Below are 27,533 nucleotides of genomic sequence, written 5' to 3'. Positions count from 1 at the left end.
AACAAACATTAAAATTCCAATCATGCCAAGTTTAAAAACATATGCCTAGGACTGCAAAGTATAACACAAATCCCAAAGAAGCCCATATATGTCTGCTAACTGCTGCTAGCTAAAAATAACCTTGTAAACAAACCATCACATAAGACCACACAAAGACCAGGAGGAGAGTAAAGGGGACCATGTTGTCCCCTGGGGAAAGGGAGAGAGAAAGGACAGAGAATGGCATCTATGTTCCTCTGGGTTAAGTAGGAGAGTGATGGGAAGCCAGGTGGGAGGGGCGCTTGGGAGGAGGGACCAGATGGTGGGAGGGAGCGGGTAGGCCCACCTCCTTTAGGGTGGAGTTCCCGGGAAAACTCAGTGGGAGGGGCTGAGGACCCAAGAAGGTGACTATAACTAGCAAACCTGACACTGAGTTTAAAAATATAATAATAATAAAAGCACAGGTTCTCCCTGAAATGTTAAATGTATAATAGAAAAATGATATGTCATGAGAGAAGCTTCTTTGGACAAAGGTATCTCCTTAGTTTTGTATTCACCTGCACAAATTAGAAGATTTCCCAGGGAAGGGAGAAGTCCCAGATTCTGCAGCCCATGATAACATGGAATTCACTCCACCTCTTTGAAACCCGCAAACTTCATCAGTCACAAAATTCATCAGATACGAAAATCCTAAATTATAATAAATGTCATTGATACATATTTAGTTTAAGAAGAAAATAAGATGTTTTTACTATCAAGTTTTCTATTTTTTTCAATAAAGCCCCTCTCATATTTTAAAAGCTATATTGTTAAAACAATTTTGATTAAGTAAAAACAACTCTAAGCCACTGTCCCCTATACACTTGAATAGCCTGTTCTCCAATTATTCAAATAATAATTGCTACTCATTCTTTTCTCCTTCAGATACTAGATTCTCTGGACAAATATGTAAGGAAAATGTTCTAGTTGGATGTAGTGGTACACACTTGAGAGGCAGAGGCAGAGGCAGGAGGACCACAATGCTAATGCAGCCAGTTCATGACTCTGATCTCAAAAGCAAAATACATATAGAAAGCCTGGGTGGGAAGGGTACATGGCTCAAATGGTACAGCTTCTTCACATGAGGCCTTAGATATAATATCCCAGACTACAAAACCATTCTATGAATAGACATTGGTGAAAAATGATACTACAGACTTGTCAACAAAAAAAAAGTCTCAACAGATATGTCTAGAACCAGCTGCTATTGGGAAAGAGGAGGTATATAACTTAATGTGCTATGAAGTCTTGTTTGATTATTACTTTGTACACTGGTTAGATTTTGATAGACCCAGCTGGCTTATCTTGTATCTCACTGAAGGTAATAAACTATACTAATAAATTATATGCTATAACTAATTAGTTACTATTTGTGGTTTAGTTATAAATGTATTCATCTCTAAACCCTTCTTTGATTGCTAAATGAAATCCACTGAATGCTTTAAGCATTAGTTTCCATTTTAAAATATATAGGCACTGGCCACACAAAGAATTTGCAGGTTATAATTAATTTTAAATGAAGAAGCAATCATTTTAATCCAAAGAACTCTCTTATGAAGAATTCATAAAATCTAATCCTAAAGAAAAGTCTTCCAATATTTTAGCAGAATATTTTTATTCATTAAACATTTGTTGAGTGTTACATTATATGCCAAGTACTATTGCTTGATAAATAAGCATTAGAGTCCCTTTCCTGCTTCCCAAAACTGACAATGTAGCAGGAAGCAGTAGTAAGCTAAAGGGCCAGGAGCTACATGACCTAAACAAGTTCTAAGACTGTCTTGATTATCAAGAAGGGTAACCTATAGAATCCTCAACTTTCTTTTCTTTTTTTTTTCTTCCTTCCTTCCTTCTCAGAAACATTTGCCATCCTTATGGCTCAGCAACCTTTATCTCCAGGAATGTACCAAATTCCAGTCTTGGTAAAGGACAGCTATAACAGAGCATGTGAATTGCCACAGATGGTGCAGTTGATTGCCTGTGTATGTGACAACAATGTGTGCCTGCACTCCAGTACCACTGGCATCTACACTGGGGATGTGAATGAGGTTACTGATGACATCTTTGGGTCCACCACTGATGATGGAGTTGGAGAGTCAAATGTCAGGCTTGGACCCTCAGGGATTGGAATGATCGTGCTTGGCCTCTTACTACTACTCTGTAAGTACTATATTAAGTCCTGTTCTCTGAAACAGAACTATCACCAGCCTTGCTAGGAGAGCTGAATTAATTTGGCACAATTTTTATGTGCTCTGAAAATAAATGATGAGACTAGGAAGAGTCTATTTGATCGTGATCCCTACGTCATGTATGGAAATGACAGTACTAAAGGTGGGAAACATGGGAATCACTAAGTATACTATACTAAAGCATCAAATAATAAATCCTATAACAGAAGTTTCATTGAAATGTTTTAAGAACAAAGCTCAAGAAGCAGTTAACTCAAAGAGGAGATACTGGGAAAATCTTTATGAAAGGAGTAGTCTGAGCTGCATCCTGAAATCAGAGGATTATCTTGGAAATACAATGTATATGAGGACATCCAGAATGGAAACCAGAACAGAAAATAAGCTAAGTGCTGAGGACAGCACCCACTGGTAGAGCATACATTCAGCATCCATGATGTCCTAGGTTGACCAGCACCAAAAAACTGAACAACCACTGAACCAAGCCCTGGAGAATCAAAGCCCACCTAGGAGGTAGAGGAGTGGAAAGAGAGTTTGAGGGCCAGTGTGAGGTACATACCTGGGGCTGGGTCTTCAGGAAATGAAGACTTTGAAGTTCAGGCAACCAGCTTGTTCTATCTAGTAATCATGACAGTCGTAAAGGGAACGCATTTAACACTCTGAGCCTGTCTAATATTGTCACTCAGAACATAGCACTTATAGAACCTCAGATGATAACTGCCTTGTGATTGCAAAGATGACTGCGAATGGTAGAAACCTGCCCTAGCTAGGAAGAGGTTCAAATTACAAAGAATAATTTCTACCGAACATGCTTTGTTCTTGAACCATTATAAGGTTAGAATATAAATTGAATCATTATACATTCAGGAAGACACACACAAAGATAGTACATCTATATCTATATCTATACATTTACATATATACACATCTATATGTATGCATGTGTATGTACACATACACAAATTCACACACATGTTGATGAGAAATCAGGGATTTTTTTAAAAAAGGAATTAGAATCCTGAATATGCCACCAACTTGGGCTACAAGGAAGACTGGATTTGACTTTCCCAATCTGTTAGTAAAGAACCTGGATCTCACACTCTCTACTTTCTCCATGTCTCAAAGTCTCAGTGATTTAGTGCATGTATATTACAACATAGATAAGTACATTTGATTCGGGGGAGGGGGTGATACTTTTTAACTTACCTCTTGGTTCTAACTAAAACACCACAAAAATGATTCATTCGCTGACCTCGTACATTAAGCAATAGGTGTTAACTCATCCCTTTCTTGGGCAGTGTCTCCTCTCTTGCTGCTCATGTGTTGCTGTAAACAAAGAAGACAGCCAGAAGGCCTGGGGACCAGGTTTGCCCCTGTGCCAGAGGGTGGAGAAGGGGTCATGCAGCCCTGGAGAATAGAAGGAGCCCATCCAGAAGACAGGGTGAGTACATTATTCCTAACCAGGGAAACTGAGCATGTATTCAAATGTTATAAAAACTTCCTGTGTACAATTAATATACTCTGATAAAAATGTGCACAGTAAATTTATGCTGCTCCAGGTACAGTCTACATATAAAAATAGAAATTTAGCATGGCTTGAAAATTATACCAAAGAGAAATGAGTAGATCTTAACTTTAAAATATTTTACCTCATACATGAATTTTAGTGAATTGTGCTACATTAAACATGGTTGTGCTTATTGAAGCATTATTCACAATAACCAAGATATGGAATCAGCCCACATATGCCTCAATGGATGAATGGATCAATAAAATGAGGTACACATACACAATGGAATTTTGCTTGTGGATGATTTTGTACCATTTATAAAAAATGGAAAGACTTGTAAAAGAATTATGTTATGTAAGTCAGGCCCAAGGAGATCAATGTTTTCCCTTATATATATGGAAGCTAGATTTGGCTTGCCAATTTCTAAGTAAACATGGTGGGTGATGTGTGAGTGTATGCAAATGTATTAACTGAAATATGGTAGATTCAAGGGAGATCTCAAATACTGTAATTCCTTAGAAAAAAAATCAAAGTTCAGCAAAATAAAATACTATTTAACAAGTACTTGAAGAGGGTAGGGTGGGGTTAAGAGGAAAGGAGTAGAGAAATGAAGAGGAGAAGAGGGAGAGAATGCACACAAGAGTTGAATGTATGCCCTCTACAATTAAGAAAACTGAAAAAGGTATGGGTAGAGGAGGAATGGGTGAGATTATTGAAAGGGGTTATATATTGGCCAAGTGTTGGTGGCTTACACCTGTGATCCTTGGTACTCAAAAGGCTGAGATCTGAGGATTGCAGTTCCAAGCCAACCTGGGAGGTAAAGTCCATGAGACTCTGATTACCCAGAAGTTGTGCTGAGGTTCTAAGTGGGAGAGCGCTAGTCTTAAGCAAAAGAGCTCAAGGACAGTGCCCAGGCCCTAAATTCAAGCCCTACAACTGACCTCACCCCCCCAAAAAAAAGATATGTTGTATTCATAAACTGCTTTGTTAAATAGCAACCCCTATGAACAACTATCTAAAGATACAAATAAAAATGTAAAATTCTAATAAATGTATTTTAATACCTCCTTTTTTCATTCCAGGATGTGCTAAATGTATGTCCACCCATGGCAACTTCTAATACCCAGGATCGTATTGATTCTTCTGGTCAGTGGATGCTAAATTGTTTTTCCTTTTACAGTGAAACACCATTCAGCCAGACCAATCTTCTATAAAAGTACGCACTTCTAAAAAAAAAAAAAAGTAGCCTATCTGTTAGTCCCCTTGTGAGACAGTATATTCAGAGGGAGAAGTGATATATTTAAAGTTGCCACATCATCTTCCAATCTTAAAGTAAAACTCTTGAAACCAAAATGCTGGAGTTGAATCGTTAACTCTGCCACTTTTCTAGGTTAGTAAAACCTAACATATCTTTTCAATAGAGAATTTAGTAAAGAGCGTACTTCACCATATTACTGAGAGGAATAAATATGTACATCGAATTTATTTATATAGGTGCATATATATAATCTGCTATAGATGTTAGTTTTTATATGTATGTGTGTATACACATGTGTCATAATACACGCATTAGAATAGTGCCTAGTGTAGACTACAGGCCATTGCAGTGATTATTTATGTTCTGAGGTGTTAAAAGGAAAGCAGGCACAGCCTAGGTGTTCTATGCATACACTGAAGAATTTTTCTTAAGTTCACACTTACCATTGATTATCAATATCTTGTAACTGTCCTCAGAGTCTGGTGTACATCAGACAATACTGAAAAATGTCCAACCCTTAGGCAATGGTTGAACCAAGCAGAACGACTGTACAGTTCTGGAGTGCTGCTTTTTTTAGTATGGGAAGCCTGACCCCCTTTCAGGTTTAGGTTGGCTGACTATTCCTGAGAGAATCAGCTCTGCACCCAGGGCTAGATCAAATGCACCTTTTCTTGACAGCATGCTTGCTCCTGGCTTGGGAAGAACTCTGGGCCCCCTGTCCCCACAGGCCCCAACGCCAAAGACTCAGCTCCTGGCTACCGAGTTCTACAAAGACAGTGGTTTGCACACACAGAAGGCCATGTCTGATAGCTGGCTGCATCTGTTACTTTTTTTGTTTTCCCATCTGCCAACTTGAAGATTCTGAATACACAGACTGAGACTGCTTATCCATCTTTCCAGTACCTTCTCTGTGGCATAAGGTGGTGGGTTTCTGGCATGTTGGGGATGCTACAGCAGCATGGGACTCTCTGGCACGGTAATGACAACGCCTGTCTTTTCAGAAATCTACACCAACACCTACGCCGGAGGAGGCACAGTGGAAGGAGGTGTGTCGGGAGTGGAGCTGAACTCAGGTGTTGGAACAGCCGCAGGCCTGGTGGCAGCAGGCGCTACCTCGGGAGCCTTGAGGAAGAGAAGTTCCACCATGGGCACGCTGCGAGAATACCAAGACACAGCCGGCCTGAACCTGGCCTTCCTGGACAGCTACTTCTCAGAGGTGAGGCTCCCACATGAAACTGCCACCGGTTCCATTTCCAGTCCCTGAGAAATTGTGCTCAATGTCCCCTTCGCCATTAGACCTCAGCATCACCACTCACCCGTGATCCAATCTACAAGATGATCCTGGTGCCCAAATATTACTTTTTAAATTTTTTATCATTATTATAAAGGTGATGTAGAGAGGGATTACCATTACCTAAGTCATTACCAAAATATTGAATAGCAGAGTTCTTAGTTTCAAGAAGCCAACTGACTCATTTACAATTATAGACCTGAAAGTCTAGCACCAGGCCAAGGAGAAAATGACATGTAGCCATGTCAAGGATGATTGATTTTAAGATTTTATTCTACAACTGTTTCACTCTAGACAAAATATTCACCTTTCATTCTCTCCTAATCTTTTGTTATTTATGATATAAAAAAGAGGAAGTGATTTATATTCCACAGGCCAGCCACATCTGTGCCTAAAATCTCAGCTACTTGAGAGGCAGGATTATGTTTGAGGCCAATGCAGGAAAAACAACAAAAACAAAATCAAACAAACAAAAAAATATCAACCAAACTTTTTTCTAAAAATGGTCCAGCTATATAGTGATACACTACTATAATCCTAGCATGAAATTTTATCTGGAAAAAAAATAAAAGAAACACTAAACCATAAAAGCCTGGGGTCATTAAAAAGTTGGTAGAGAGTTTTTCTAGAAAGAATGAGGTTCAGAGTTCAAAACCTCAATACTCTCAAGAAGAAGAAGAAAAAGTTTCAGTGGAACTTTTCAAGGGCTAAAGCAGATGGGGGAAATGGAAGAGAGGCAGGAGGTCTCTGCTCACTCCTTTATTTACAGAAGAAGATTCTACTTTCATCTGTTCTTTTCTGCATATTGAGCTCCTCCCTAAGATTCTATTTTAAAACACTGTACTAAGATTTTTTTCCCCTAAGGTTCTACTTTAAAAGCTTGGATTTAAAATGTTTGGCATCACAGAAAATAATCTCTCATTGCCTTTCTTTGGTTAACCCTCACTCCAGAGAGCATCCAGTTCTTTTAACTTATGACAGAAAAAATCTTCATGAACATTCTGACAGTACTCTCTGAAGTTTAGAATGCCTTCATTCTAAATTGATCACATGACTCTTACATAAGTATTTTGAACATAACAGAATGCAATTCCTTTTTTTCTCTAGACCACCTCAGAATCAAAGAAACATAAATCCCAAATATTTAAACACAGCCACTAATTAAACACTTAATGAAAAATAATACTTGCTCACTTCACCTTAATTCTTCAAACTCTAGGGTTCAGGAATGCATACCAATCTCCCTACAATGTCTATTATTTTAATAATGCATGAAAAACATCCATTTCTCTTCAGATTTTTTTTTAATCCTTAAAATACTTTCAGATTAGAGTTCTCTGAATCTTTGGTGCTATACATCATTGGTTGCTTTAAGGAAAGAAGCTTCTAATTTCCCATTATTCTTCTCATTTTAGAAAGCTTATGCATATGCAGATGAAGATGAAAGCCGACCAGCCAATGACTGCCTGCTCATTTATGACCACGAGGGAGTAGGCTCTCCAGTGGGTTCCATTGGCTGCTGCAGTTGGATTGTGGATGACTTAGATGAAAGCTACATGGAAACATTAGATCCAAAATTTAGGACTCTTGCTGAGATTTGCTTAGACACAGAAATCGAGCCATTTCCTTCCCAGCAGGCCTGTATACCTATTAGTACCGACCTTCCTTTGCTGGGACCTAATTACTTTGTCAATGAGTCTTCGGGAATGACTCTCTCTGAGGCTGAATTCCAAGCAGAAATGGCAACATGTGAACCTGTGATTCATGGGGATATCATAGTGACTGAGACTTACACAACCACTGAGCCGTGTATCCAACCCACTACAATTGTATTTGATCCTCAGCTTCCCCCCAATGTGGTCGTAACAGAAACAGTAATGGCGCCTGTCTATGATGTGCAAGGTAATATCTGTGTGCCTGCGGAGATAGCCAATACCCATAATGTGTACTATGCTGAGAGAGTGATGTCTAGTCCTGGCCTGCCTGACATGAGCAACGCTAGCATGGCTGATGGTTGTATGGGGCCTGTGATGACTAGTGGTATTTTAGTAGGGCCAGAAATTCAAGTGACACAAATGTGTCCGGACATTCACATAAGCCAAACCATTGACTCTACATCCCCAGTAACGTCTCGACACAGAGTAACACGATACAGTAACATACATTACTCCCCTCAGTAACTATTCCCCTCCCACATTAATCTCTGAAGTAACAGACTTTTAAACATGAAAAAAAATACCAAAAGGAATCAGGTCAGAAGTAAGACCAGAAGGTATGCCGAGCAGAAGTTAATTATATTGATCATAATTCAGATGAATATCCTTTTATGAATATTTACATAGTAACGAGAAATTGGAGAGACTATGTAAACAAAACAATAAAAGGATACAGATACAGGAGATAAATATTGTCTTGCTGAATGAAGATTTGGATCCTATCACATAATCTTGCCCATTGTTACTTGACCCTAGATATGCCTCCAAATGAATTGATTTGGCTCAAAAAAAAAGTGATAAAAATCACAAATTTTAAGGATCTTCAGACACAATAGCTTTTGAGATTCACTCTCAATGTTCTATAAGGAGACCTTTGTACATAATAATTGCCAATATAACCATCAAAGCTATGTGATATACAATATTTAACAGTCAATTAATATTCAAATATTCTAAGTCCAACATCACTCTTTGATTCTAGCTTTTGAGGGATCAATACAGCTGAGCACATTAGGTAAGCCCTTTGTAGTTCTTTCTGATGTCAAATAATGTGGATCCTTTTATACAACTTATAGCCCATACTTCATTTTGCATGTATCCTACAGGTCTTGAGCCCTAAAGACAACCAGTCATGTAAACCAAGACACTCTTATTCTTGGAAATTGCAAATGTTTTATCTACATTTTTCAGCCATGATTTTCCTTAGAGCCATATTTCTATTAAAATGTCCATAGGAAAAGGGGAATGTTCTGTATAAATTGAAAAGGAATATGAAGCATATATCATTTGATATAAGAAGTCATTTTCTCATCAAACCATTTCACAAGGCTAACAATGTTAAGCAAGAGAAAGCTTAATACAAAAAACTGATCTGTAATATTGACAGTTATATAATTTGGAATTACAAAAGCATCATGTCTATAGAAAAAACAGAACTTAGTAGAAGTAGTAATATTTTCCTCTTCACAGGAATTTTTCTCCTAGTTTAGCTAATCATGTCAATAAAAATCAAAAATTGTTTAATCAGTTTCATTGACCCCAAAAATAGAGCTTTTATTTGACAACCAGATGCTCTCCAAAGGCACATCTGTAATTTTGTTTTCATCAGTATTTACTTAGAAGCTACTAGGTTTTGACTGTTGGTCTTGGTTAGAAAGCAGACCAAAAGCTCCTAATTCAATTATAGACTTAGATAAAACTCTGTAATAGGTCTGTGAGTTCCTATGAAGAAATAATTAACTAATTATTGAACTCCATTATCAAGTTGCATTTCTTTTCCTAACACTACTACCTATATTTAATGAATGAAATGGAAATACACAGAGAGACTATTTTTTTAGGCATAATGCTGGCAAAAGAAAATATTCTGGTAAGGTGGTGTTTTGTAATATATGTGAACTATATTGTAGCAACTATGACTAGAAAGATGGTGTAAATGAAATAAACTTATTTTCAGGGATTAATCCTTTTGGAGGAAAAATTATAATGCTTCTTGATTATTTTTGTTCCTTATAAAGACACTGTAGCAGAATTTGTGATATCTGACAGAATTCTTAGCCAATTCTTCATTTTTCTGTGTCTACAACCAACTAGTTTATGTGTAAAACCTTGAATCTATTGCTTGATATTCTGGACAGTGTTTTAATACTATAATTAATTTTGTCTGTTTTATTGACTTGGTTATTTTCCAGTTGAGACAAAACGTCACTTGAAAACTAGGTTCTTTGAAGTTTGGGTTCAGGATGGCTAAAATATTGTATATTTTGCAATGCTTTCTAATTGCATGTACCACGAACTGTTATTTCAATTATTCAAATGAGAAAAAATTATATATATTCCATTATTCTATAATTTGATAAGATCCATGGGTTAACCCAGTACCTTTGGTCCAGGGTCATTTTGACGCTCACTCCATAACCACCTGCTCCATTTTGTGGCGCATCCTGACATGGACATTTCTCTCTTCAAATCTGTATTCACTACACCAGTAATTCTAAGAATTATATAAAAAAGAATTATATATATGCAAAGTGCAAGTGTACTAAAACCTGAAGATAATGAGATCTGAGAAATGAAGAATAAACTCGAACTAAGCATTTGACTGAAGTTTAAACTATGTAATGGAGACATAAAATCACTTGTGGGAAGGGTACAAACACACTGTTTTCTGTAATAGTCCATCCATTATGGAGGGCCCAAAGCCTCCCCAAAATAGAGTCACTGGCACTCAGTGAACTGAGCTAGGAATCAGTTTAATCGCAGCGCAGTAGCCACTCTCCATCTTCAGGCTGGTAGAGAGCAGCTCAGCAGCCCACTCTCACAGGGGCACAGAAATGGAAGGATAAAGGGTCAACAACTGAAGCAGTGGTACACACTAGATTGAAAATGGACTAGATAACTGGGTGGAGACAGGAGTGAAAAACTGGGAGAGAATGAAGGAAGGGATGACATTATTCCAAAAGTAATGTGCTCTTAAAGGGTATCAATGTATGTGAAGTAATACACCCTCTATTTGGTGAATATAATGTAACCCTTCTACTAATTACAATAAAAACATATAAAAAAGAAATGTGCTCTTTATCTGACTTATGTAACTGTACCTCTCTGTATGTCTCCTTTCTAACAACAATAAAAATGCATGAAAAGGAAAAGAAATATTCAAAACAGAACAGTGAATCCAAAATCTCTTATGAAGTTTTTGTTCTGTCATGAACAGGAGGCAGATAAGGCTATTAATAATGATCCCAGTAAAAATGAGTTGTGAAAAAATTGTTTGAATCTCATGCACTCACAGATATTTTGACTAACTGCCTATGTCACCAAATCCTACTACAAGTAGGCAATCAAGATCATGAGCAATTGTTAGCATCCAGTTAGGCCAACTATGTCCCAAAGATGGCAGTGTAATCTAAAAACACAGAGCCCAGGAAATATCCTTAACACTATAGGAGTCTCCATGCAGAAAAAAAAAAAAAATATATATATATATATATGTAACTAAGTCCCAGTCCTTCACCTCAAGAATAATGTCATTTTTTACATGTGGAAAGAACAGAAATGAAATCAGAAGAAAACTCAGAATTGAAAGTTCAGCTGTATGAAAAAAAAAAAAAAGAAAGTTCTGCAGTGGCTGTCCCCAAGTGGTTTTGACAGAAGTCATTATCATCGACTCAAAATATAATAGGGTCTACATTCTATGGAAATGTACATCATCCTCTTTCTATGAGTATATGAGTAGCATAGCAATAGAAAAGTTGTGAAATACAATTTTCTAAGAAATATCCATAGAACTAACATTTTGAACTTTATAAAAGATCTCTTACCCCCAAAACATCTTGAGAAAACCTAAGCCACAATACCACATGACATCTCCCAGGTACCATCTGCGGGCTACTGATAGAACTAGGTTTATATACCCATCAAGAAAAGTCCTTAGAGGGGCCAGGAGATTGGCCTAGTGGTAGAGTGCTTGCCTAGCATGCACGTAGACCCGGGTTCGATTCCTCAGTACCACATACATAGAAAGAAGCTGGAAGTGATGCTCAGGCTCAAGTGGTAGAGCTCTAGTCCAGGACTGGCAAAAATAAATAAATAAATAAATAAAATAAAATAAAATAAAAGGATGCCTTAAAAATGCAGAAAAAAAGTCCTTAGATTCAAATATGAGTTTGAGGGGAAAACATATTCTCAACAATGCCAGAAAAATGACTTGATGTGATAAGGGAAGCTCTCCTTCTCCAGAGAAACACGTCTTATCCTCAGTCTTTATCTCAAAACGTTGGGGAGTGTCTGTATCCAAATATTACCTCTGTCTTTCACAGTTAGTGGAATTCGTGTAATAGACTATTTGCTATAGTTTTCTGTTTCTAGACATTTCCATTTCTTTCCTTCTCTTTGACACCCTTAACGTGGACAATTTGCATTCTCTGTCCCACCTGTCCCGAGATACTTCAGAAGAGAAGTTACTCTAATAAGTGGTACTGTAAGCTAGAGTATAGTATTTAGAGTTTCATCACTTAAACAAACCAAAAAATTCAGAAGACTTAAGCATACGAGGAAATATTTGGCTTATGCAGTTACCCCTCTCATAACAATTACACGCTGAGGTGCCAGCTCTTCCCAGCAGGCATGTCAGGCTCATGAGACTCATTCACTATTTCTGGTGGGCGTTATCTGTTTGTTCAGCAGCCTGGTCTTCACAGCCCTGTATGAATCCTTCTCTAGCAATGACTCAGAATGTCTCCACTGTGCACTTGAATCTAATAGTACTCCCGGACCAAGTCATATATTGTGTTAAGTCAACAGGAACTTTTTAACACTACACCTATCCCAACCTCACCAAAAGTGTCGTTTAGAAGAATAAACCCATTGTGGAAAGAAATAAACAATTAAGGAAAATACGTTATCCTATTCTGGTAATGGGACCTGGACAGTTTCAAAATCTGCACAATTGGTGATAGGTAGCAGGGTATGGAAGCCTATATTCTGCCTAGAAGAAACAAGCTGAGAATGTGCAAGAGGGAGACATTCACTAGCCGAGCAAGGAAACTTACCTGCCACTGAGAAGACCTCTTGCAGTCTCCTTTGTATCACAACCTACCTAAGAAAACATGTCCAGTGGTCACTAGAGTAGAGAGAACCAGATTTTCCAGATTCCTTCCTCTTGCCTCCCTCCTCTGGAGAGGAAAAAGAGAAAACAGATTCTAGAAGAACCTCCTGGCTTAGGCATTGTGGTTTCTGTAGAATAAAAGAGAAATCCTTTCTCTCATACTAAGGGTGTGATCTGTTCCCTGCATGTTTTGGCAAACCCTGCATGTTTGGTCAGGAACCCTTGACTAAAACAGAAAAGCATGTAGCTCAACAGGAAAAAGGATGAGAAATTGAAGATGAAACCACTAAGCTCTACAGCAGACCTACTGATTGGCAGTGAAATGTTGAAAGAGAAAACATCTTTCATTCTGTCAGCTAGAAAATCTAGTCAAAATAAGGAAAAACTTCCTATTAAGTTGTGAAATTTAGAGTAATTGGTAATTCTTATGGTTGGGTGCATAATTAGTTCTTTTCTTTCCCTATCTTGAAGACATATCCTGATCCAAGATTGTATCACTATCTTATTTATCTTTATATCTCAAGGTCCAGGCTATGCCTAGCATGTATTGGACATTTGATGTGTGTGTGAAATGAGTATTCATGGATTGAGTTATTTTGTTTATCCAATTGCTAACATCATCACAAAAGTGTCTCTTATATTAGCTGTAGGTATGAGAACACCTCTATTTCTAAAAGAGAAGTCCCTTGGTTATGTCATATTGTTACAGCATCTTACCTTGTTATCTGGTACATTGTATATATGTTTATTTGAAATAGGATAGGGAATGGGGGCCAGGAACAAGATGAGGGAAGGGGTGGGGGGGGGAAATGGGAACAAAAACATGAGAAAGAGTAGAAATGCTTGTGAAGAAACATACATTATATCTGGCAAATGTAATGTAACCCTTCTATTAATTACAATAAAAAAGACAAAAAAATAAAAAATAAAAGAGAAGTCTTAGAGATTATTGTTCCGTGGAGGATTCGATGTTTCAATTTCTACCTACAAGGCTTATAACTCTATATGACTAGATTGAGAATTTTGTTCATATCCAGGTCTAATTCTTAGATAAGTCTTGATATGCCTAACTATATACTAATATTTCAATGGGATTAAAAAAGACATAAAAGGGGCTGGGAGTTTGGCCTAGTGGTAGAGTGCTTGCCTCGCATGCATGAAGACCCGGGTTCAATTCCTCAGTACCACATACATAGAAAAAAAAGCCAGAAGTGGTGCTGAGGCTCAAGTGGTAGAGCTCTAGCCCTGAGCTAAAGCCCAAAACTGGCAAAAAGAAAAAAAAGACATAAAAGATACAACATCCATGTACATTACCAAAAGCAGGAGTGAGGTTTATATTATAAAATTTTTGTTTTACATAAAACTTTTGTCTCCTCTGTATGTATGTGTTTTAAATACAGGTCATAGTTAAAATAAATCTAGACACCACAATATGAGTTCTTCTTAGGTTTGTCAGGCTCTGAAATGTTTGAATTGTATGAATGTGTTCAAAGCAATAAGCAACTTCTGACACTGGTAATGGGTGGGGAAGCCTAGCTTCCCTAAGTGACCTAGGGCAGTACTTTTGGAGCTGAGCAAATGCTATGCATATGCATATGAGAGATGGTTCACTGCCCTAGGTATTGCTCAAATATATGAAGATGAGCTCTGGGTGGATCCTTTTTTCAAATCCTCTTCCTGGAACTAGAGAAGTAAGGAAGTCACCACACCCCTGAAGTATGTAGGAATTGAGTTGTGAAAATGATTATTTCATGATTCTCATCTACCAGAATCTACTGTCATCAGTACTAATGGAGACAGTCTATCCACATGGAGTAAAGGCAGTGGGTTGTAGTGCAGCCTATTTCTTCACAGTTACTTATATGAAACCCACAATTTGACTCTCTTTGCTTGGGCTCTCAACTTTTGGAGGATAAAATCCACCGTGTTTTTGAGAGACCTCATTTTGCAGTGGCACTTTGTCATGATGTCCTGAAAACTAGGGATGGGAATTCTGGTCCAGACTCTTATTTCTAATACACAATGGCAAAGGCATCCCTTCCATCTTTGACCTTCATCATCAAAAAGCTAGTTGTTTGGATACTATGGTCTCTGGGTTTGCAATTGCCTAATTCTGTTTAACAAGATGCTCTCTATCAGGTACTAAATATTTACAAAAAGAACAATGAATTTCAGAGTCTTTGTTCTAGCAGAAATCCATTCTAAAGTATTTCTTTGTAGGTAAAAGTCTGGTACCTAGGTCACAAACCTACAAGATGTTTGTGCCCAATTCAGAAACTTGGGAATAAATACTCCAGGAAGTCAAGGAAAAGCTGTCCCTTGACAGATAACTTTTCTGAAAAGCCTTTTAAGCATCCTTTGGGATTTTGCGATTCTCCTTCCATTTTCCCTGTATTATCCTTCATGATTTACTGACAGAAGATCTAAATTCAAACAGCTCCCCCGTTATTGGGGTTCAGCTTCCAGCAACCCCTGTCCCACCCTCATTCCCTCTCCACTGAAGCTTCCTTTGCTCTAGGTGCTCTCATGGTGTGTTTTAATGACTTCTAAATGACTATCAAGCATGTTAATCAGTTGCTCTTTCAAGAATGAAAAAAGTTATCACAGGGGTAATTACTTTTTCCACTGAAAATATAAAACAAAACTTCCTCAGATTGATAAATGAATAGAAACTAGATTTACATTCTACCCAGAGGTTAATGAAGAAGAGAGAAACGACAAAGTGGGGAGTAATGGGGAGGAAAACCAGAGAGGAATGGCTCAGTAGATAAAAGGAAAATTAAGCAGCAGGAAGGACGAGAGAAAGGGAGAACAGGGAGGAGGCAGCCTGCAGACACAGGAGGAAGAAGGATGGGAACCCGCCCTGAGGCTTAGGAGCCTGTGCTTACCTGCCTGTTCTCAAGACAGCCACACCTGTTCCACCCTCTCCAACCTCACAAGTATGCAGGGAGGAGCACAGGTAAAGTCCCTGTTCTAGGAAAGTTGGGTGGATAAAATGGCTGCCTGTCCTAGTTGTGTTCCCTTTGGGGGAATTTTTGTGTTGGCTTCTTTCAAGCTAGTCTTAAGCCCTCAAACACTTGACCTTTTTATTTTTGCTCTGAATTCAATGTCTGTTTACATATTTATGGTACCTACTTTACTTTATGGGAATGTGCTAATGCAGTTTACACTATGCATTATTATTTTCTCAGTATATTCTTAAAAATAGGAGTTTCCAACTTCCTTCTCAATTCACAATATTCAGACCCGGATAATATTTCACTGGGGACAAATCTATATAGAAATTATTGGGAATCTATACTGGGTACACCTAGGGTTTAGGAATGTATAGTAAAATATACATTAGTGTTTTCTACGAATATGTAATTCCTACTGATTTTAATATTCTGCTTTTGAATCTAGGGTGAAGCTCAAGAATTGTTATTTTCATGAATATTACAAGCAATCACAAACACTTCACTTTTTTCCAGTTGGGGGACTTAAACTCGAGCCTAGGTATTTCCCCTGAGCTCCTTTTTTTCTCATGACTGCCACTTTCTGTCATAGCACCACTTTTCTGGTGTTTTTTTTGAGGAAAGAGTCTCACAGACTTTCCTACTCACATTGGCTTTGAACAGTAACCCTCATATCTCAGCCTTCTGGGTAGCTAGGATTACAGGCATGAGCCATTGGAACCTGGTTTAATAGACTTTTTGTCTGACTACATCTCCCCTTGTACTTGGCTTGGGCTTCCAAATGCTAAATTAGCAGAAGTTTCCTGTGCCTATAAAATATGTCCCAAATTACGTTCAGATCTGGTATCTTCTACCCTGGTCTTAAATTTCCTCTCAGTGCTGGTACACCTGTCCTTGATGTCATCTCACAGGCAAGCATCCTAGCCCACATGTTTCTCTGGCTTTCAAGCCACCGAGTTCCCCATAGAGCTCAACAAATTTTATTGATTATCTGCCACAAGCAGAAGAGGCACTGTGGGTACAAGGAAGAACACGACAGGGGTCTACCTTTACAGACATTACAGACAAATTAGAGAGATAAACTCAAGCAAATATTTCAATATAATCTTCAAAAAAAAGCTTTACATGGGTACTCTAGGCATGCAGACCCAGGGAGATGGGAGATGTTACACTGGAGGTGAATCTTGAGCTTAGCTAGCATAGAGTAGAGAAGTACTATTAGGGAGTAAGTGTAGAACAGCCACCAGCACTGTGCACTCTGGTGTGATACAGACCAGAAATAGCATAAAGTACATGCCAGAAATGGCTGGAAAGGAGACTGGAAACATCCATGAAACTGAAGCATGGAAAATAGTGTGTTCACTGTAAAGATTTGGAAATTTGTCCTGTGCTTTCTGTCTCTATGGTGAATCTGTGGACAAGAATATAAGATGAAGGGAGGAAATGCTGCTGACACGGCTTTCATTCCTGTGCCTCTCAGTGAATCTGGAACTTGGACAGAAGCTGTTTGGGCTCTTGACCTCGAAGAGTCATTAGTATCTTAAATATTTTAGAAACTTGGGACAATCGCTAAAAGATTTGGGGACACAAGCCCATCGCTTCATATCACTAGAGTCTTGTTTAAAGTCAGCATTCCTGTTTTAACTTGAACTACTTGACAGTATGCAAGACCAGATATAGAGACAAATTGGCCAGTTATTTCTCTATTTTCTATATTAAATGATTTGTCACTTATGGGCCTTGAACTCAGCACCTGAGCTCTGTCTCTGAGCTTTTCTGCTCAAGGCTTAGCGCTCCACCATTTCAAGCCACAGAGCAACTAAGAGTTTTCAGGTGGTCAACTGGAGATGAAGTCTCAAGGACTTTCCTACAGTGGCTGCCTTTGAAATGCAGTCCTCAGATCCCAGCCTCCTGAGTAGCTAGGATTACAAGCATGAGCCACTGGTCCTAGTTTCATTAAGTGATTTTTAAAAATTGATGAACGTTCTCCTCCTGTTAGAGAAGGAACAGTTTAAATACATGTACACGCATAATAATATAACATGCTGTGGAAGACGGTCCCAGGGTCAAGGCCAGATTCAGCCAAAATAGGACATCATAATGTCCTATTTATTAAGATAAATAATATTTCGAACACTTCAAATTGAGGCAAACTATTCATGAGCCACAGAACACCAAGAGGCAAACAGACAAGCATTTATTATTTCTACAATTTACTCTGTTTTGATGAAAATATATTCTCCACAATTTTTTTTGTGTGGTCTCTGAGCTCTTCAGCCCAAGACTGTCACGCTACCACTTGAGCCACAGCCCCACTTCCCCCTTTTTTTTTAAGTGATTAATTGGAGATGAGTCTCCTGTTCTTTAGTGCCCAGGCTGGCTTTGAACTGTAATCCTGAGTAGCTCAGGTGTGAGCCACTGTGCCTGGCAGGAATGTCTTTATCTTAAAACACACCCTTCTTCCACATAGACTGGCATGTGTGAGACTCTGGGTTCAATCCAAGTACCACCATTATCATCATCAAGAACATCGTATCCACCACCACTACCACCATCACCATCCATCACCATCATCATCATCATCACTGTCATCATCATCATCACAACAGCAACAATACAAAAATCCTAGATGGGCAGCAGAAATTTAAGGTAGAACTGTGGTTAGGAATCAAACCTTGATTTGCACAAAACTGTTAAAAATCCTTTCATTGGTTTATTTCAAGTTTAAATAACTATTAAGAAAACGGCATGTTAGTTAAAAAGAGAATCACAAGGTAATTTTAAAATATTGGAACTAAATTAAACAATGAACACACAACTTTTTGAAGTTTATACAGTACATCTTAAACAATATTTCATTCCATGAACGTACAAAGAGATTTTTTTTCCCGTGCTTTTTACGTTGTAATTTATGACCTCATTAAAATCTTTAGACACAGAGCTCTACATGGAATCTGCTGGAGTTGACATTCTGGTCCAAGACTAGGCCCATATGATAGAATTCAGCCAGGCCCTAGGTAGGAACTCAGCCCTGTAATTCTAGCTGCTCAGAAGGCTGAGGATCACAGTTAACACCCACCCTATGCAGAAAGTCTACAAAAATCTTACCTCCATTTAACCAGCAAAACAAATCCCGGTATGGAGGTGTGGCTCTAGTGGTAGAACACTAGCCTTGTTTAAGAATGCTAAGGGATAACACCGTAGCCCTGAGTTCCAACCCCAGTATTTCAACACACACACACACACACACACACACACACACACACACACACACACACGGAATCTATGTTACACTCCATGACTGACAGCTTACCAATGTGCAATGATGATGGCGATAACTTTTTGAATCTCCAGAGTTTCAGTTTCCCTTTCAGTTCAGATGCAGTCATAGGCTGGAATTTACCTCCTGAGTCTGGGCCAAACAGTGCAGCTGTGGTCAACTTTTGGCTTAATTTTTTACTTTGGAAAAATGAAAGAAGAGTTCTGGTAATGCTAAATATTGTACCTAGTGCTCTGAGCCTGCAAGGAAAGTGCTCTAACACTGTCCCAAACCCCAGGATCAGATTCTTGCAAGCTTTTGTACAGGCCTTCAGAAATCACTACTGAATTCTCTTGCAACTTGTAATGCCAGTTTCTTTCTTCTTAATACCCACTGCCAGAAGAGCAATTTTCTTTTCATTATCCTCTGCAATAAAAATGCCACTAGGTCTCTTATTTCAAGCCACTAGCAAAAAGAAATGTTCTTAGTGTTGTTCCTGTCGCTCTCAATTCAAGTACACATCTCTACTAATCACACCAGGGAAAAAAAAATGCACCCCATTGGCCTGCTGGCAACACCTTTGCTAGTTCAATTATCTTCAGACCACAACGTTCTTGCTTAGAACAAAATATGTGCTTCAAAGGAATTCAACAGCTCACTGTGTATGCTATTATTTTATTAATAGACAAAGGTATACACACAAAGGTATGACATACCTTTTCACATTTGAATGCAAGTTCATTTTTTGACTGAATGTTTTCAAGCATCCAACAGCATCTTTTTTCATTTTTCTTTGTGTGTATAGCTGTGTGTGTGTGTGTGTGTGTGTGTGTGTGTGTGTGCGCGTGCGCACAGTCCTGGAGCTTGAATACAGGGCCAGAGCACTGTCCCTGACGTTTTCTGCTCAAGATTAGCACTCCAGTCACACCTCCACTTCTCACTTTTCCTGGTGGTGAATTAGAAAGTCATGGGATTTCTGACAGGGCCGACTTTCAACCACACTCCCAGGTCTCAGCATTCTGTGGAGCTAGGATTCTAGGCATGCACCACCAGTGCCCAGCTCACTTACCCTTCCCAGAGAAAACTAGGAACTGTATGATTGACCAATATGTTTTTATTTTTAACATATACAGACTTTGGGGAGAGAATATTAATTCATAGATACCTGTAAAAAGTAAAGCTAATAAAAATATGGCATAATAAAACATTTAGGAGAAACTCTGTAGAGTTCTGTATTTTAATCCTCATTTTTTCTATCACCTATATAGATGACCAGTCAAGTCTGAAAAAATGCAAATAGGCCCCTTTCAAGAGACTGCTATTTCATAACAGCAATTACTTTTATTCAGAACATAATATTGTTTTTAGCTATACTGTTTGTTAATATAGTCTATGAATTCATAAGAAAATTACTTCCAAATATTTGAATACTTTTAATTGATACTTTGAATAGATTCTTTTAATAGCTTTCTTTCTAGATTCTCATTACTAAAGAAAAGTTACTGATTTTTTATGTTTATCCTACAAACCCCTCCTTAAAATGTTTAGAAAAAAGTGCTCCATGAGAATATGGACTAATAAATTTGAGGACACTGAAAGATGTGAATAACTTCCTAGAAATACTTAACTTTAATAGGCAGCCCCTTCTTTCAAAAAAAAGGAAACCTTTGCCGGGCATAGTGGCTCACACCTGAAATCCTAGCTACTCAGAAGGCTGAGATCTGAGGATCACAGTTCAAAACTAGCCCAGGCTGCCTGGCATGGTAGTTCTCGCCTATAATCCTAACAACTCAGGAGGCTAAGATCTGAGGATTAAGGTTCAAAGCCAGCCCAGGCACAAAAGGACCTGAGACTCTTACCTCTAATTAACCTCTAGAAAACGGGAAGTGGGGTTTGCTCAAGTGTATGGTGGTAGCCTTGACCTGAAGAGCTCAGGGACAGCACCCTGGCTGAGTTTAAGCCCCATGGACACCCCCCCCCCAAAAAAAAAACTAGCCCAAGCAATAAAATCTGTGAGACTCTTATCTCCAATTAACCACTAGAAAAACAGAAAGTGGTGCTGTGGCTCAAGGGATAGGGTGGTTAGCCTTGAGCTGAAGAGCTCAGGGACAGTTTCCAGGACTAGAGTTCAAGCCCCATGACTAGAAAAAAAGAAAAGAAAGAAAGAAACCTTTGATAGATTAATTGAATGCATTGGAAAACTTCAATATAGTGAAACTCCTAACTGGAAGTAAAATATCATAAGTCAAAGCATGTCATTCAAGTGAAGGCTGACCCACCCAGTTTAAAATAAATTGCTTCACTTCAAAGTCTAAGGAAATAAAGAGGTGTCCTAAGAATCTGTCAACTCTGACTTGAGATTGGAGATCGGATAATTAATCTTAAATCGCCATGTTGCTCAAGGTGAGAATCAGACGCAAATTTCCATGAAATCGGCCTTTCGTCTCATGACCCAAACTGAAGCCAAAGATGACTCATGAGGGAGAGAGAACCCAGGTGGAGTTTTCTCTACACTCATCTCTTTTTAGGTAAATGTTTCTGAAAAAGGTCATGTGTATGACAGTTATGCCAGGCTGAGAGCAAAGAATATAAAATAATTCAGCAAGAATGGTACTTTGAGAAATATATTTAGTGTTTAGACTAAGCCTATGGGAATTTTGGCAAGTTTTCATAAAGAAATTAAATTGAAATGATGCTCAAGAAAGTTAAAATGGGTCTGGCACAGTTGGCTCACACACTGAGATCTGAGGATCATGGTTCAAACCCAGCCTGGGCATGAAAGTCCATGATACTCTCATCTTCAATTAATCCACCAGAAAACCGCAAGTAGTACTGTGGCTCAGTGTGGTAGAGAGCTAGCCTTGAACTGAAGAGCTCAGGGACAATGCCCAGACTTAGTTCAAGCTTCATGACCAATCAAAACAAACGAAAAGTTAATGTAGGGCCAGATGACAGATTTTTAAGAGTTCAGGTAGGTAATAGAGTCTAATCCGCTTCATAATGTCAATGGATAGAATAATGATGTTAATGTAAAGAAAAATTAGTCAGACATATCTAAAACTGCAGATGTGGGAGATGTTTATGCTAAAACCTCAAATGTTTTTCTAAACATGAGATGAATAAAATACAAATTCATGTGACATGGAAGTATTATTCTATCCCTGAAACTGGCAAAAACAGGAAACATTTGGAATGTCTCTCTAATCTCTTCAGGAAGGTTTATAGGTTCTAGTTAAAATAAGAGAATACAGTAAAAATACGCAGGTTTTACAGGCTCCACAAACTTAACCATCAACTTACTAATCACAAAAGTATCCATGTGCAATGCCTCGTTAGGTAGAAAGAGTACTATGAGTCTTTGATAGAAAAATGCACTGACTCTGAAGAATAAAAATGCCAGGCGAGCCAGGCGCAGTGGCTCACACCAGTAATCCTAGCTTCTCAGGAGGCTGAGATCTGAGGATCAAGGTTCAAAGCCAGCCCAGGCACAAAAGGACCTGAGACTCTTAACCTCTAGAAAAGGGAAAAGCGGGGCTTGGCTCCAGGCAGGGTAGAGCAGTAGCCTTGAGCTAAAGAGCTCAGGGACAGCACCCAGGCCAAGTTCAAGCTCCATGACCCACAAAAAAAATGCCAGGCTGCTCAGTGTGAGAGCCACAGGCATCCTTTCATTCCCCAGCTGGAGCCAGTGATCAACTACAATGATGGCTGAGTACCTGGAGAATGCTTCCCCTTCCTCTTTCAGATGCTATCCTCTAGAAAATCCACATCTGAATCGCTGTAGGAAACTTCCATGCTACCATACTATGAATGGTGGGCCTGTCTCCTGGTACAGCTCTTGAAAAACAAATGGATATTCTACTTGTTATTTCTCCCCATGGGTGGAATGATGGATTGGTACTTACTTCAAAAGGGGTTATTTTTAAACTAGTCCTTTCTCTAGAAATTGCCAATAATGATACTGACAGAATCTGAAAAACAGAAGTCAAGGAACCCCTGATGTTTAAAAATATTTGAGGACTTCTGTGAACTGTGCTCTTTAGCTTTAAGAAGATTTACAGCTTGCAAATGAAGAGACATAGCATAGTTACAGAATACAGTGAATTTATGTCCAATGGAAAGAGAAACAGAATAAAAACCTGAGGAAGAAAAAACTTGAGGTCTAGGAAGAACAGAGAGTACATGTGAAAGGGAGAAATTGTGTGACATGGACAGGAAAGTAGGGTGGATCAGGCCAACCTCTATGAGACTTGATAGGTAGTCTTGACTGTGTTCCAAGTACCCTGGGAGCTGTACTCTTCTTAACAAGAGCATTCACCCTGGGTGACCCTGGCTTAAACCTAACTATTCAGGAGGCTAAGATCTGAGGGTCTTGGTTCAAAGCCAGCCTTGATAGGAAAGTTTGTACATTTTTAATCTCCAATTATCACCAAAAAGCCATAAATAAAATGGTGGTTCAAGTAGTAGAGCACTAGCTTTGAAAAAAAAAAAGCATTTAAAAGCCATACTAAGAGACAGGGCCAAGTCCTCTAGATTCAAGCCCCAGTATTGGTGTGTGGGCACACACACACACACACACACACACACACACACACACACTAGCATTCTGATGACCTGGGCAAAAGGCAAGAAAAGAGAAACATTATAGGTCTATTGCCTTAGCTACCTGTGAGATGATAGAGATCTAGCTATTGGGAAAGCTCAGAGAAGGAAGGTACTTATGGTTTGTGAGGCACATTTAATAAGTAGATACAAGATCGTCTATTTTGTTTCCAACAAATCACAAAAACTTTGCCAAAGTGAACATGAAGTCCACTGGAAAATTCCTCAGTCACACTTTTTAGTAGCTTACAATAATACCCTCCACAAATAAGCAATTGCTGAATCAAGCATGAATCAGAACAAAAGATGCTGGTCCTCACTGTAGCATAAGTAAAATGCGTAGAAAGGTCTCTTCATCCATTGAGAGTCCAAGCCTGGGTCCATATATGATTTATTTTTAAATTATGGACATCCTTTAAAAAATAAAGATGTCATAAATTGTAAACCATATTGCATACTATTCAAAAGGAAACAGCTCAGCAGCCTTATTTTCAGTAATTATTCACATGTCTGGATGCCTTCAAGTGATGATCCTAATGGGAGATGTCTATGATTTCTATTACCCTGAATAACAGGAAGCAACTGATTGATAAGCAACAGATTATTGACTTTGCATGCCATTTCATGTATATATACATATATATGTATATATATACATACATATATATGTATATATACATATACACATGTATATATACATGTGTACATACATATATACATATATACATGTATATATGCATATATGGACTGCTCATTTGAATAGGTAGTCACTCTTACGCTTATTGTTTGACCCCTTATACCATAATAGGACATGGCTCTATGTACAACAAAGAGAGAAAGTTTCTTTTTTGGGGGGTAGGGGGATGTCACTCCTGGAGCTTGAACTCAGAGCCTTAGCGCTGTCCTAGCTCTAGCTTAAGGGCAGTGCTTTACCACTTGAATCACAGCACCACTTTTTTTTTTGGTAGGTAATTGGAGATGAAAGTCTCATGAACTTTTCTACTTGGGATGGCTTGGAATTGAGATCTTCAGATCTCTGCCTCCTAAGTATCTAGAATTAGAGGAATAAGCACCCCAGCCACCAGATATTTCCTTCATTTTTTAAACCTGTAATGAGTGGAAGCTACTTTCTGACTCTTCTATTTCCAATATGGCACTCATAACTAAAGTACAAATATGCATGCAAGGAAACTCCCTTTTAACAGCTGTTACTGTTATGATTCTCATTTTTATTTTAGCCTCTTGAGCAAGAGCTGGTTTCAAGCTGGGCTTCGGTTCTCAAGATATTATCCCCAGAGCGATAACATAACCATACACAGCCAGAAACCACTGGAAATCTTTCCTTCTATCTTGTTCCCAGACATAAATAAAATAGCAAGAGAAAGCCTGGGTAGTCCAAGAAGACACTTGTGTATCCTCCCTCAGACAATGAACCTCCACACATCCTCCCTACAAGCGTGGAAACAGAGTCCCAAACACCAGGGAACCTCATTACTTTTCAAAGCACTGACCATACATAGCACATGGGTAAAAATCATCAGGGTTCTGTTTGCCTGGGGAGGGAGGATGGGATTTGTCATGGCTTCGTATGACTAGTAGATGTGGTGAGCCACATCACAAGAACTTTGTCATAGTCTCCTCTCGGGAGCCCACGCCACCCATTAGGAACTCTTAAGCTGTGTTTCACAAGACAAAAGTAAAGTACTAGCGAAGCTTTAACCTCTCTTCAGGAAGTGGAGTAATAATTATCCTTTTTAAGAACAAATTCTTTAATCTGTCAACAAATTGGAATTTCAAGAAAAGTAAAGCAGAATAGAGTGAGACACAGCTAGAATGCAACACGGTAACTATGACCACTCATATCATATTTACTACTTTTTTAATGTCTTTGGTCCGAGGCACAGCAATTTTCTGAAGAACTGTAATATGTGAAAATTATGAGAAAGAATTGACAGTTTATTGTTCACCTCAGAGTTTAGAATGCTCTTCACAAAGGATTTTCTTCCTTCATATTATTTTTCAATAATTTCCTTATTTCATTATAAAGCTAATATATTTACAGCCAGTTTGGTGGTTAACAGCTGTAATCCCAGCACTTCAAAGTTAGAGGTCAATCTGAACTACATAGAAGGATCAAAACAAACAAATGCAAAACTGATACATTTTCATTAAAATATGATGCAATGCAAAAAGTAAATAACATATATTCATAATTTTCCTATTCAAAAATACGTTCTGGTACATTATGGTGGTTCTTTCTAATGTCTATCAATTTTTCTCTATTTCTCCTGACTGTCCTTTAAGAAAAAAAAGCACATATATCCCCCAAACTCTTCCCTCTATTACCAAACTCAGAAAGATGACATTTTGGTGACCAAGTTCCTCATTATATGAATTATTAATAAACTGAATAACGCTCATCCCACTTTCTACTCACTCACCGTTGCTCACTCTGGACCCAGAAAAAAACACTTCTTACTTCCCGAAGACTCACCTTATTCCTCAGCGTATCCTGTCAGAAAGGATTTGATCCTTCTTTGTCGTCTGTTCTAAAAAAATACAAAATCATGAAGCATGAATTATGGCATCTGGAGGAACCTGTACAAAGAATGTCACACCTGACTTCTCAAAGTTGTCTTTCCAAGCGGAAATAAATTTTAAAAGCTCACAGATCATTCCTCTTCTAGCCTCAGTATCCAACAGATTTGTCCAAGGTATCATTTAAGGTATAGGCGCTCATTCTAGTATCAGGAAAAAAAATTCTAAAACAGACCAAGCTAGCGTCAGTTGTGGTAGTACATGCCTTTAATATCAGTTACTCTGAAGGCAGAAGTCAAGCTCCTTGAGCTGATTCAAAACTTTGGAAGAGTAGCAGGCTATAAAATCAACCCTCAAAAATCAACTGCCTTCCTTTATGCCAACAGTGAGAGGAACGAGGCAATAATCAGGAAAGAAACTCCTTTCACAATAGCCTCAAAGAAAATAAAGTACCTAGGAATTAGCTTAACTAAGAATGTAAAGGACCTTTTTGATGAAAACTTTAAAACCCTAAAAAAGGAAATTAAAGCAGAACTAAGGAAATGGAAAAACCTCCCATGCTCCTGGATTGGAAGAATCAACATTGTGAAAATGACAGTCTTGCCAAGGGCTATCTACAAATTCAATGCAATACCCATCAATATCCCAATGGCATTCTTTAAAGATATAGAAGAGGCAATTCAAAATTTCATATGGTTTGTTTTTTTTAATGTTCCAACTCTTGGACTTTGTTTAATTTTGCCCTTTCTTCTGCTTAAATACTCTAGGATTAAATGAATTCCCTGAAACAAAAAACTTCGGACACATAGACACTTTCAAAAATAAAATGTTCTTCCACTAAAGCCTTTACTGAATATTATGGACATTTTTTAAAGTTCTAAAGTTAAAAGCAAGCTTAACTAAAATAATGTGAGTAGTTCTTCTTGTCTCCCCAGATGCTTAAAAAGTTACCAGTCTGAAGCAGGTTATGCCTTAAGTAAGTAAATAAGCACAAAAATAACCTACTTTTCTTACTAGTCAACACACAATTTTAAGATTATAGGTGAAACATGAGAAAGATGTCATTTGAGTATTCATAGGTTTGATTTGATTTGA

General features: G+C 38.3%; 1 protein-coding gene and 1 long non-coding RNA gene across 2 annotated transcripts in view; one reads left to right on the top strand and one right to left on the bottom strand.

Annotated features, from left to right (window-relative positions):
• The window catches only part of Dsg4 (desmoglein 4), a 41,219-nt gene extending 32,776 nt beyond the window's left edge, over window positions 1-8,443 (top strand). The window contains 5 exon segments of the mRNA XM_090353610.1: window positions 1,876-2,178; window positions 3,503-3,645; window positions 4,797-4,860; window positions 5,974-6,188; window positions 7,679-8,443. Coding sequence (XP_090209736.1) covers window positions 1,876-2,178; window positions 3,503-3,645; window positions 4,797-4,860; window positions 5,974-6,188; window positions 7,679-8,443 — 1,490 coding nt within the window.
• The window catches only part of LOC150049790 (uncharacterized), a 153,430-nt gene that overhangs the window by 115,150 nt on the left and 10,747 nt on the right, over window positions 1-27,533 (bottom strand). The window contains exons 3-5 of the long non-coding RNA XR_016538886.1: window positions 26,395-26,449; window positions 19,356-19,501; window positions 13,080-13,155 (exon numbers count right to left, since the gene is read on the bottom strand). This is a non-coding gene — a long non-coding RNA (uncharacterized LOC150049790). The remainder of the gene's footprint in view (window positions 1-13,079; window positions 13,156-19,355; window positions 19,502-26,394; window positions 26,450-27,533) is intronic.

Source organism: Megascapheus bottae, chromosome 19 (assembly GCF_031878675.1).
Source record: "Megascapheus bottae isolate mThoBot1 chromosome 19, mThoBot2.hap1, whole genome shotgun sequence".
Taxonomy (NCBI): Eukaryota; Metazoa; Chordata; class Mammalia; order Rodentia; family Geomyidae; genus Megascapheus; species Megascapheus bottae.
This window is presented reverse-complemented; position numbering and strand designations above follow the sequence as displayed.